Source organism: Ciconia boyciana, chromosome 4, assembly GCF_034638445.1.
Source record: "Ciconia boyciana chromosome 4, ASM3463844v1, whole genome shotgun sequence".
NCBI classification, from domain to species: domain Eukaryota; kingdom Metazoa; phylum Chordata; class Aves; order Ciconiiformes; family Ciconiidae; genus Ciconia; species Ciconia boyciana.
This window is the reverse complement of record NC_132937.1, coordinates 101894498-101908426: the sequence shown is the minus strand read 5'-3', so window position 1 is coordinate 101908426 and position 13929 is coordinate 101894498. Positions and strand designations below refer to the sequence as shown.

The 13929-nt window shown below is 39.5% G+C and overlaps 1 protein-coding gene across 4 annotated transcripts in view; it reads right to left on the bottom strand.

Annotated features, from left to right (window-relative positions):
* CAST (calpastatin) overlaps positions 1-13929 on the bottom strand; it is a 65143-nt gene that overhangs the window by 36122 nt on the left and 15092 nt on the right. For all 4 annotated transcript variants that reach the window (XM_072860807.1, XM_072860808.1, XM_072860809.1 and 1 more), the window contains exon 3: positions 13812-13883. In XM_072860807.1, the coding sequence (XP_072716908.1) occupies positions 13812-13883 (72 nt within the window). The remainder of the gene's footprint in view (positions 1-13811; positions 13884-13929) is intronic.

Here is a 13929-nt window from a genome sequence, read left to right as displayed (position 1 = left end):
GCTTTCAGCCAGCTTCCAGTCTCAACATTTCAGGGAGTTCCTGAAGGGATCTCTGACAGGCTGGTGGTAGGTTGAAGATCAGACGCAACAACACAAAAACCCAGAAGCTAGGCAGGCAGCAATACTGACAAAAATATGTAAGGTTACAATGCCACAGGCTGAGATACTCTTGCCAAAAACAACCAAGGAAGGAGGAATCCGAGATAAAAATCTGTTACTGTGACAACATAACTATAAATGTAAATACGGATAATAACTTTCCATCTTTTCGGCTTGAGCTTCTCTAGGTCAAATGCTAGGACAGTTTTGGCCATCACACTGCAGTACAGATGTATAAAGAAAGATCTGAGGACACGTTTAGGAAAAAAAAAAATGAAGAAAACTTATATATGAGGGACTTAGTGACAGGAAAAGCAAGTCGGCACCTGATGTTTTGTCCTCTGGTCAGGGAGCCAAGAAAACGTGAAAAGAAGAAGAAACTGGCTTATGCTATTACAAAGAATCTCTCAAGTCAGAGCTCAAAGATCTTCCTTCCTGGGAGAAGAGTTGCTCCATGGCAGAGGCTGCCTAGATGAACCAGGCACTTCCAGACCTGGCAGCCTGTGGGCCAGCTTATATAAATATTTTCTGCGTGACCTAGCTGTACTCAGTCTAGGACAGAGGACTGAAGAGCCACCTGAGTACTCTTTTGGGCTTACACATCTTACATACAAATGAGTTGGGACTTCAGGCTTCTCAGGCTTAAAGCCACCATCAACTTCATTATTTCAATATTACTAACTTCCAGGCTTACTTCAATACAGCTGTGTAATGCAAGGCAAAACCTAATCTACCTGACTACAAACAGCTGCTTCTTTACGTGAATAGTTCTGTTACTAAGCTTTAATTAACAGTGTTGGTAAGATGTGGGCAGCGAATGCTCTTTAGAGAACTATTGTGAAAAATAACAGGTTATTTCACTTAACTGTAAAATACCACTTGAGCTGTTACAGGTTGAATCTCTCAGTTGCTTTGATGGCATGTGATAATGGCTATGCAGCCCTCACCTCCCCAGACACACAAAGGCTGTCAGCAGGCAGAAGGCAGGCCAAGGATGGCACTGAGAGGCCACTCCAGCATCTCACGATGCATTCATGACACCGCGAGCAAAGCAACGCACAGCCTTCCAGATACATTTGCGATGAAGAATCAATACTGCAATCTGTGGCGTAAACACAATTCCATTAATCTTCCATTAAGCCAAGTGGAGTTGCAAGACACAAACTGAGCCAACATCTGTGTGTGTGTGTGTATATGTACAAATATATATATAAAAAAATATATAAACATATATATTTAAAGCTACCCAGCACCTAAGATATGCAGTGATTTAGAATGAAAAAAATGTAGTACTGATACTACCTTTTTACAGAATTTTTATTGTTATTGTATCTATAATAGCTGAGTTAAAAATTACAAATTTGAGTGCTTCTGTGTCATTTTCCATCCCAAGTAATTCTGGCAATATCCTATTATTTTGTAACTACTGTTCCTATACATAGTTCTGCTACTAAGTTGTTAAGAAAAAACAACACCTTTTTAAGAGAAAGATAGAAAAACCCCACACAACCAAAAGAACAATATTTTTTCCAAGATTTCAGGCTCTCAGTTAATTTTGTGGAGGTTTAATATTAAAAAAGTAATGAAATGGAATAGCAGGATATAGGTTTCCAGTTAGTACCTGTATGTTATTCAGACAATGGTATATTTACATAAAACATTCCTACTATATATGCTGCTGTGTTGTCCTGTTGTGAGGAGTTTCTTTGTAGAAGTAATCAGCATTATTTATTTTCTAAACAATTTACATTGCAATTTCTATTGACTGACTTTGCCACATGTGACTACTGGCATGCCTCTTTCATTTCTAAAGCCTATTACCATTGTTGAAATTCACAAATACTGCATGTTAAAAACACAGCCTACTGCCCATGCCAGCTACTGAGGGGAGGTGGGAAAAAAATCCTTGGAGGACAGTTACTTTTTCTGTAGCTAACTTCTAATTCAATCTAAAATTCTTTGGTAACGTTGTTACTGTGATGCCACTAAACTAATTATAGCCCTGACCCAGCAAAGCCCCCCAACTTTGCACTGGTTGCCATAAAGCAAACCAAACCAAACAGGATTTAATATATAAGCATGGAGACTCATTTGAATAGGCAGTTTGTTGAATTCATGTTTTTGTGGTTCCGTTCTTCAATACACATGGTTTTAAATACTGATCTTAAAAAAAACCAACCAAACAACAAACCCCTATCTCTAGGGATGCTTCCTGTGCTTTTAACATTAATAAACTCAGATGGTGTGAATATAACCTAAAAATAGGTAAAAACTTTTACTATTATTAAAGTTAAAATTTCCACAACTTGACAAAGATAACAAGAAAAGTAATTTTAGAGATAAACTGACTCCCCCTTACAGCTAAGAAACTTAAATTTGCTCTGTTCAAAATGCACTCACAGTTCAGAGCAAATGCAAGGAATAAACTGAAGTAGAGCTAAAGTACATTCATCTGCAGAGGACAGACAAACCTCAACAGGTAAGTTCGCTTTGACACTGCATTGAGACTCTTGGTGCAGACGCGGCCTGGGGAAGGGCCGGTGTGCAGGGAGATGAGTGGGTGAGGACTCTGCATGAAACTCAACCTTCAGGAGAGCCTCATCAGGACATTCCTGTCTGAAGTGCTACCTTAGGAGTGCTCCAGAAGTGAATTTGCCATCTGACAACCTTAAAACTGCACACACACTCTCCTCCTAAATGACAGTAAAACTAATAACAAATAGTAGGATTATGTTGGTGCTTCTTTTCCAGATCAGAAAGTTGACTGTAGTACATCAGAGAGACAAAACCCAAAGACCACTGGTAACACAGGACCATGCCTCTCTGCAAAACCCAATTCAAAAGATAATCCACGTTACTACCCTGAAATTTTATTATTCTGCAATTTTCTCACCACACAGAATAACTATTTGCAACAAATATTAATCTATATCCAGGAGCAAGATCAACCATCATTTAGAGATGCTAAAAAAGTGCATAGGAAATAAACAAATCCATTTTCTCATTAAACAAAAACATGACAAATTTTTTAAAGAGACTGGTTTGAACCAAAAAATTAAAAAGCTGATTAGCTCATGAAGCGTTTTTACAGATTCCAGTGCTGCTAAATTTATCGATGATTGCAGCACATTGAGCCTGACAACATTCATAACACAGACTCACACTTATTGTTTTCTTCTATTTTGATTACTAAAATAAAATTTCTGCCATTTTGGTGCAGAAAAGAAACTTAGCAATACTTAATCACTGAATTTTATGTATTAGCTAAGGCTGATTAACCATACTACTCAAATTTAAAGTAGTAGGTTTTTAAGCAGTGTTTTTTGAGATAACTTACTTGCATTGAAATTTGGTCACACTAAATCAAGTGTTATCAAGCACAACCTGTGAACAAGATCAGTTTATTTACCACAGTGTAGAACAAGGCTTCATACCACCTAGAAACTAATTGACTTGCCAAAGCACCTTTAGGTTAGATGTCTGTTTTAAGGTTTCTGGGATTTCAGCAATCTATGTCAAGTCCAAAGCTTAATACTGGTATGTTTGTTTTTCTTTATTTTAATAACTATTAAGTTACTATTAAGACTCTGAAACAGTTTTATGCTTGAACAAAAAACAACCGAGGGCAGTGAATGACAATTCATTTGACTCTTTCCTTAAACTTCCAACACCTCAGTTCACGCTTACTTATATGCAGGAAGTTAGGGGTATGCAGAAAAATTTACAACTATCCCACAGCTGATGGTAAGAAGCACTACGCATTCATTTGTTACTATCTCCTACTGTGCCTAATGCTTTGACAGGTTTTTTTGTTCGGTTGTTTCCTTCGTTTGGAAGCAGAGGAAAAGAGCTTGCTAGTTGGCCACAGAGCATGCACAGTACCTAAACACGAAGAACCTTTACATACACACAGTTCAATTTGTGGGCAGAAGAAATTTTTTAGACTTAAGTACGTAGCATGGCTACTGCTCTATAAACTTTACTATATAAGGGCAACTTCTGCTTAATGTCCTTTCATGATTATTGCAAGTGATCTGGAAAGAAAGCCAGTATATGCCTAGCAGGGTAACAGAGTTCATCTGCTGCCTTCAGATTCTGCGTGGATGCAAACAGACCACCACGTTAATATCACAGGCTGAACACTCCTTGCATCTTTTAAATTGAGTTAAAAGCAAAGACTGCAAGAAAGCTCTGGTTTTGTATCCAGATTATACCTCTCCAGCATCAAACAGGCTTTGTTTCACTGGAAAAGTTTTTCAACTCACAGCATCAGGCAAGTAAAACCATTTTATTTTCAAACTTACTTTTAATTGTCACAGATGTTAATTTTATTGTTATTTTGATGAAGAGTGATCTCAGTATTTCCACTTGATCACAGAATGGGTTACCTAACTTGAAATTTGCCTCAGCTATGCATGGAGAAATACTCAGAAAAGCCGTACTTTTGAGCATCAGGTAAAACTCCTCACTGGGCATAGAGAAGTGTTATGAAAAGAGTTCTGACATCAATAATTTGTTTTAAACTCCCCATTCTTATTTCTTCTTAAAACGTGCTCTTAGATTGCCTCCTTTTGGAAATGTCCTGTTTCCATCACAATAAATTCTACAACTTGACACATACTGAAATTTCATTGTCATTCAGTCATATTCAAATATTAGAAGCAGCACACCAGTGCTGTCACTGCTCTTCTCAGGTTCCCACTCTGCACAACGGAGCATTACAGAAACATACGAGCTGGTCACTGTAGCAGAGCTCTCCTTTTTTGTAGATAGCTCAAAAATCCTCTTTTCAGTGCTATGTCCTGCAGAAGGTTAGTATTTACCTGTAATTACTACAGCTAACCGTTTCCATTTCTGCTGTTGTTTCAAACACCAGAATGTTCCAAAGCTATCTGCAGCAGCAAACTGCAAGCTGATAAGAAAACACCAGGAAAACACACAATTAGGTGCCAGCCACATGCCACACGGAGCTGCTGAGCTCAGCTAGGATTTGTGTCACTCGGTCTGCAGTCTCACCAAGGGACAGCAGGCAAAGCCCTTCTCAGCAGAGCTGGAGTAGAAACAGGGAATTACAAATAGAACCAGTATTCTTTAAAGAGGGGTTTAAAAAGATAGAAATGTTATGTAAAAGAAGACTTCATCTTAAGACTGAATATCTCCGAGATTATGAGCTCGGTTATTTTTATTACAATAATCAAACTAGGCAATACTTAAAATGGGTGGCTGGCAGTCACAAGAGCTAGTGAGCAATACTCTGAATTAGAATTTGGATTTTTCACCCCCAGGATGCAGAAACACAGTATTATTAATGAAGCCGTATGAACTGATACACACATTGTTACAATGGTGTTGGCTACCAAAATGAATGGAAAATAAGATAGGAGGATAAACAAAAATCACCAAGTCAAGGAATTTGAATAGAATTTTGGTTTTAAAATAAAATCTAAGGATAACACTGCATAATCTTTGGGGTGGAGGGGCTGTTGGGTTTTTTTCTTCGACCATTTTGGAAAAACTCAACATTGTTTTGCTATTCCCACTTAAAAAAAGCCAGATTGGGGTGTTTCTTGCTTCAACATTGGCTCTTAACTCAGTATCTCTCAAAATTGCTTCAGAAGGGCCCTCTGCATGCCCTAGGGGAATAAGCACATTATTGTTCAATTAAAAAATATAATCTCCCCTTCATGAGGCCATCTCCTACCTCACAGAGGCTTCCTTCCTGGAGATCGTAAGTGTTCGTTCTCTAGTCAATTCAAGCACTTCTACTAAGCAAGGCATGAAGGTAGGCACAGAGCTGACTTCTTCCAGAACCAGGAAGGTTTCTGAGCCTTAAAGAGCTCCCAAGGAGCTCACAAGGCCACCGACCTCCCTGCTTCCCTACGAGGTTCCTCCTTTGGCAAATGAGATTCTGGACAAAGTCCCAAGCTTTTGTGAGTGCAGGTTTTCCTTCCTCAGGAAAACAAAAGCAGAAACGATGAGACTGAATACACTGAAGACCAACTCACTGAAAAAAACAGTGCCTTTACTTTCTGGAGACAGAGGTTTCTCCTCTGCCCCCGTTCCCAGTCCTCCAAGAGCCACTACCTTCAGTGCAACACAACTTTGCCGAGATTTCAAACTGGGAGTGTCTCCTTAAGCTGCAAAGGTCCAAAACAAGAGCTGTGAGAAATACTGGCAGAGGGACTTGTCCGTGAGACTCCAAGATCAGGATCAGAATTTTCTGTGAGCTCTACCCACCCCATGTATCTAATCACTCCCATAAAAACCCAAAAAACAAAAAAGCACCGTTTTATACAAGAGGCTGACAGTTACAAACACATTAGTCTAGAAAAGAAAATGTCTTACACAGAAGAAATTACTATCCAGTATGTTTTATGTAAATTTAAAAAAATACAACATTGAGAAAACTAGTCATCAAAAAAAGATAACAGATCAAGAACTCAGCAGAGGTCTCAGCAATGTTCAAGAACTCTGTCCTATTTAACACACTATTTTCACTTTCTCCAAAGAAGAAAAGAGAAGGAGGGATGATACTGATACTGCCACTTGTCACAGGAAGATAGATCTTGTTTTCTCAGTTTGTTTTTGGACCAAACTGAAAACACTCATGATTATGGATCAGCAGTTTTAGTTTACAGTAACTATAACCAAATAGTGGCATAACCTAAGCAACACCTACCTATCTAGTTTCTACTACTACAAAAACAGAAATAATATACAATTTATGGAAAAGTATTTTTTTTCCCATGTTTGTTGTATCTGATATTTTAGCACCTTTTAGGTATCAAAGCATCTTTTAGGTATCAAGTATAATAAACTCTTGTTGTCAATGTTACTGATACCTAAGCACACTTCAATCAAGTGGTTGCGCTTACAGATCCCCACACCCTGACTATGCAATATTCGGTATGTGCCACAGGCATACTAAGCTCTGCATTTGTATTCCAGAAAAATAATACGAGTTTTTTAAGCAATAAGAGTGGGCTGTGAGCAATGAAAAAAAAAAAAACCAACAAAACACCACCAACCCAAACCAAAAATATATATACAGAACAACTTAGACGCTACTTTAAAAGTCTGCTCTTCCTTGTCCCTCTCTTCTTCAAGGCTACTTATGTCACGTAAACCACTTGTTGTGTAATGTGTAAAACATGCAGTCTTACACAGCATCTAAAAAGACTGTTCCCAACATGCTAAAAAAATTTTAAAAGCTAATTCACTACACTCAGCTAGCTCTGGAGTACTTCAAGCCTGCCGATGACAGGATCAAGTCGGAAGGCCTGGAAGTCAGCAGCTTGTGTTATTTCAGCCCATGAAATTCCCGGAAGAGGGGAGGAAAAAAAAAAAAAGAACCGAACACGAATGTAAATTAGCCTAAAGCAGAGGCCATAGGAAAGCAAAGCCAGTATGAATAGCTAACTTACTTGGTACACGTGTGCCTTTTGTTTCCAGCAGGAATGCCAGGATATGGCTGTTTTTTGCCCCAGTGTCGGAGCAGGCTGTGGTTTTGGTTTTCGGGAGGTGCCGGCCGAGCCGTCGGCGAGCCAGTGTGCCAAGCATGCGCTCCCCACCCAGCAGGCACGGCCGCCCCACCTCCAGCACAGCCTGCCGGTGCCCACACCCGGGGAGGGAACTGAAATCAGCAGGTTCAGGCCCCGACAGCGCCGTGAAAGCGCTGATGTGGAGGCGTGCGCGGGAGCTCTGCCCTCTGCACCGCAGCACCTCTTCGCATTCGGCGTGAAGCAGCGATAAGCAAACCCTATCTCCTGCTTCTGAGGTCACTTCTGGACGTGGCTTGACCGAGTTCCCCCACCAGACACGGCTGTCACCAAGCTGGCGGCACGGAGACTCACGTGGCAAAAGCAGGGACGAAATGCCTGCCAGGATGGCGCAACTCGGGGATGGAACTACTTTCAGCTTTCAAAAAGCAGTATTCGTCTTCCACCTTTTGAGTTTGTAGCACTGGTGCTGAGGGAAGGAACCTACTCGTTTCCCCTCAACAAGACCGGTATTTCTATTAGAAGTTTATCAGACACCTCCTCCCTAATTTCAGACTGATTATCCAGACTACCTGAGTACACAAATGTTATTGACCAAAATAAATAGAGATGGTTGGACCAGTTAAGGCCACTGGAACTTGACTGATTAGGAGTACTTTTAAGCATAACAAATCCAAATAATCTATATTAATTTAGAAGTTAAAAGGTGCTTCTCGCAATACCAATAGTGACCTGCTCTTGATTTTTTTTTTTGTGATAGAATCAAATTCTCAATACCTACAGTATAGGAGGAGATTTTTGTATGTTTGTTTTTAAAGAAAAAGCCCCCACACCACTAACAAACCCTGCAACCATTTTTTCATAATAGCCTCTACACTGTGCTTTATCTCAAGGGAACAAGAAACAACAGTCAACCCTAGAAGGGAAGTAGAAAGGGGAAAACGCCCAAAGATACGACACAGACTGATGAGGAAAATATCCCATTTTTTAGTGAAGTACAGAATATTTTTTGTGGCATGATCCTATTATTTTGTTCATTGTATAGTTTTACAAGTTGCAACTTCTGCAGTGGTCTCCAGATCAGCAGCTTCTTTTACAGCCTTACTTTTCAAACACAAAGATGACCTCGGGTGACGGATGCCACATCCCATAACATTACATAAAGCCAGCTCTTCCACACAGGAGGCAGCTTCTGTACTCCTACAGCTTTCAATTTTTAATGTTTTGGTCTATTTTTAGCATGCCTCTACTACCAAGAAAATCAGCACTGTTCTCCACACAGAGAGTTCTCGTGATTTTCAGATGCAGGGCTACGGTCTGGCAACAGCTCCGAGCGTGACTTGTAGGAACAGCCTCATGATTTGCCATGGTCTTGCTGCAAAACACCTATAAATTGAGGATCGGTGAGCCATGGCACACACCTACTCTAAGGAGAACATGAAAAGGAAGTTCTCAGATAGGCCATTTCAGTATTTTTCTGAATCACTTCAAAATTTAGAGATCGCCTTTCCAACCTTCACAATATGACTGGTAACATAGGAATAAATCTATGCATTTCTGTTGACATTCCCAATCAGTACTGTGACTTCCGATACCTTCTACTCAAAAATGCATTCCTTCACAATAAGGTGTCTGTGCAAAGCTCACAAAATAAAAATTCAGTGACAGCTAAGTAAGGTATGTAGCAGAAAAAAACATCCCAGCAAATATACTGACAGCAGGAATCACTTTTGATGATAATCCAGATAAACTTGTGACAGAATTTCCCATCTGCTGCAGAAATAGTAGGGCCTTTACTCAAAGATATTTAGTAATTTGTCTTTTTTTTTTCTTGTTTTCCTGTCTGTTGCACAAGCAGATCGAATCCCCCTTTAAAAAAATGTCAAACTGGATGCCAGCTGAAAGTAACTAACCTTAAATTTCCTAAATCATTAAGATCAAGAAGCTTCCTCTGAAAATATTCAAGATCAGTCAGGTCTGAAATAAAAATAATTCTTACTGAATTTCCACTGTTGTTGAATTCTTCCGGCACTGCTTCAATAAATTGTCCATGACAGTAATAGGGACAAACATTTTCACTTTACTAAGTTATAGCAGCCAGCAACAAAAAAGAAAATTATTACTCATTAAGAGCAATGACAAAAACCTGTTACATAAAAAGCAGCAAAACTTCATTTGATATCAACAGAATTACCATATAAGAACACAAAGATCCAAGAAAGATTGCTGGATCCAGCTGTGTTCAAATAAAAGTGCCTTCTATTAATAGCTATGATTGAACACTGAGCTAGAAATTGGCTTTCCTGTTGGCTATGGAACTGGCAAAAACAATTTAAAATGCTGTAAAAGAAAACACAGCAGCACTGGTACGGTACATTCGCAGAAGAAGGAGGTTAGTTCGGTTTTTCCTCTCATGGTAGCAATGATGTCCTGCTTTGTGCACTTTGGCGGTTAATGTATACATGGAAGAGGCTGCTCAACCAGTAAATATTCCTGATCATCATAACTTTACCTGAATCTTAACTTTTCACTCCATTTATCCAACAGGGTACTACAAGGCACGTGCTTGCTGAAGAGACCCTGGTACAAAATAACAGTCAAGCAGGACTTCACATCAAAAATGAAAGAAAGGCTTGTGATAGATAGAAAAAAGTCAGAACATCTGTGTCAGTTAAATATCTTTAAATCATTCATTTACATTTGAGTCAGACAGATCCTGGGCACATCAAGTTTGCCGATTCAACCTTCTAGGTGCCCTTAACACAGGGAACACAAAGACACACAGATACAAAAGAGAGGAGACAAAAGAGGCCGCACTTATTCCTTATACCACACAGACACATACGCATCCAAATAAAATCCCTGTGAGATGACACTAAGCAGAAGCAGTGAGTAAATACTGGCTGCAATGCCAGGAACTTAAGAGTGAAACAATAAAGAGCACGGGGACAAAATTAAGACACAACCAATGGCGGTTCAGATACACAGTGCAACAAAAACGAAGCCAGACAGGTAACTGCTTGCTCTTAGGAGTAGTCCACATTACAGGGTACCATCACTGGAAAATTAAACTACCCACATATTAGCCAGGCATTAAGCAATGACAAGCATTCATCACTCACAAGTTCCTGTATCAAACTCAGCAACACAGGCAGCCCCTAAGCAGAACATAAGCCATCAGTTATTACTACTTACTAACTGAAGGAAAAATTACTTAGGCCATAACACAGAGGCAGCAAAAAACCCTCTGGCTATTCAACTAAGAGTAAGTAATTTCACCACAGGGGAAGAGTAGGTTAAAAAAAAATGAACAGCTCTAACTAGAGCAACTTAACTGCCCCACCTCACCTGCTTCTTCAAAGAAGTTAGAAATTCATCTGGCATAAGGTACATTAATGAAAAGTATTACTGACCAACAAATGACAAGTATTATTGACTAAGGAATCGAAAGAGATTTTGCACGCAGGACACATTAAAGCTACAACAGGGAAAAAAATTAAAGGAAGAAACAGCAATCCCAAAGTTGTCTAAAAACTGGTGGAATGTTTTTGATTGCATTAAAAGACTTGATCTATTTTTGCGGCAAAAGAGAAAAGGCTGCCTTGCCTTTTCAAGAAATACTGCTTTTCCTGTAAAATTCATGTTAAAAAAAAAACAAACCCTGCAAAATTTTTCTTTTGAATAGGTATTTTTAGAGACAAAGAGAAAAAGAAGGGCAGAAAAGAATACAGCTAGCCAAATGGCTTAAAAAAAGTATGGGTGGCACAAACTACAAGAACAGAACAATAAATCTCAGAGTTTTGCTCTATTTTAAATAACACTACAGGATTGCAGGAGACTGTTAAAATTAAAAGATATAATTAAGAGAAGGTTTAGCCTTACTGAAGAAAGGCTGTCATGGCTGAGTGGGAACTAAAAAAGTTAAACTTAAAATAGCTATTGATTAAGAGTCAGTATTAGACAGCATGACGTAAGTACCTTCATAGTACATAATCTTTACCAGTAAATATTTTGGAATGTCACAGAAACTGGAGAAGCACCAAGTACTGAATAAAATACAAAGCCTAAGTTGTCATAACCTAATATAAAGCAATTCCTGGCAATTACACTACATTGCATTTTTTTGATGACACTACCTTTCAGTTCTTATGCTTAATAGGTATCACCAGAAATTGTACTTTGCACACTTAATGCAAAAGATACGCTTATAATAGAAAGAACACATACAGAAAAAAAGACTTAAAGATGTGTGTGTTAGCAAATTAGATGTGAGCTTCCACGGGACTATGCAGCTGGCAACTGATACGCAGAAAGATTATACTCGAGGCCATCCCACCCTGTACAGCTGCCATGGGAACTACATATGGACTACTACATCCAGCTTAACTAGGAGGAGAAAGGCCCTGGCGAACCACAAGGAATAGAAAGAAAAGCAACAAAAATGTTTGGCTGTCTTCAGTGACAGACAAAAGCACTGAAAGAAAGAGACAACAGGATTTATATCCTTGTGTCCTCCTTCATTGAGTAGAGTGGAAAAATGATTACTTAGGTAGCATAGAGGTATCTTTAGTAGTATTATTTTACAAAAGCATTGATTAAGAAAATAAAAAGTCCCATTCAAAAGCAGAAACACTTCCTGCTGATAGGATCTTTCAAACGATGGGGTATCTCCAGATACGAATACTGTGGCAGATTCAATTGACTCCTCCCTGCACCTTGCCTCAGGCTGACTAACGAGCAACCGGCCTCACGTCCTGCGGGTGCACTGGCAAGCCAGAAAGCCCCTGGTTCACGTACAAGGGAGCGAAGGTGTCTTGGAAAATATTTCGAAAGGTGGTTTTGAAACGCAAAAGTGCAAGACAACCAAAGTACAGAACAAGATACCAGAGCTAAAATGAAGACATCTCTCGTCTGTGCTACTGACTAGCAGTCAACTACTTCATTCTACATTACCATCAGGATGGGCCCAGTTTGAGCTCTCCGTGAACTGCAGCTGGACTGCATGCCCTCTCCCCTTGGGCAGGGACGCCTCTCAAGGTTAGAGATTCCTTCCTTAACCAAGGGAGAGAGATCCCCTACCTGCAACAGATCCTCAGTAAGTGACTGATAGCATGGTGAATTAATGCTATGAAACATTACTAATCCATATAGTTACTCAATATTATTATAAACATTGCACGGGTAATTCTATTAGACATAAACTGTTGTTCAAGTCTGAGACTAAGATTGGACTCAGCAGCACCTAGGCTCCAAAAGGAGTTTAGAAAGCAACGGGATCCACTCTGAACCTTGTGACTCAATGGCAGGGCCCTCTTTACTTTTTGCGTCTCTGGTCTCTGTGTGAATCATTCTAACTCGATTCTAACTCAATTTTCCTTTGTATGTTTGTTCCATGCAGTAATTAATAAGGTGAACTTTGTGATCAAACTCGTTGAACGTTGTCAAACCACTGTTAAACTTTGTTAAATTCCATCAAACTTGTTGAACTGTCAAATTACTATTTTACCTCAATAAAACATATTGCTGCTTCTCTCTTTTGAGCGAGGTGCATTCCACTCATCTGTGACAAATGTGCACCTAACAGTGATTACCAACTACAGCCATCGGTTCACGTGTGACCACCATCAGAAAATGTATTTTCAACACCCTATTTCAACACTTTGCAAGACCTGAGCACGCTTAATGTGATCCCTGCTTCTCTTCATGAAGTATCAACTGCACTCCAATATACAAGTCGTCTTTGTAACGTCTCTTACACTAACTTCTTGAACGACTGAACTGCTCCAGGGGCTACGAAAGCAAATACAGTTATCAGTGCTTCGATCTCACCAGGTCCCATTGACTAAACAGAATCCAAACACACGAACAATGTCTAAGGGTGAAAAAAGAACCACAGCCCCATAAGTCAAAAGAAGCTTGCCACTGATATCAATGGGACCAGGATTTTTTTTACAGTAACTAGGGTCTAACAAAGAACATATGAAACAGGAGAATGTTACCAAGTCTATTTCCTCAAGAAGTCAACAGAGGCATTCTGCTGACTTGTGTTCCTCTTTCATTTCAACTCACTACAATTTCTAGCCAGACATGAAAAGCATCTTAGGTGTTGCTGAATGCTGGCAAACAAACGGTTTTCTATCCCATTGCAGGGGGTGAAGTCATATTGTATCCTCTTCACTTTTAAAAGAGACCATTTCCTTCAGTATGCATTACCTTAACAGCAGAAGGTGCTCCACTTGTCTGTGTTTTGGGGGACTGGCTGACATTAACACTTGCTGGTTTCTTCTACAAAATAAAAGAAAGACATAAAAAAGTCAGATATGTTGATGAA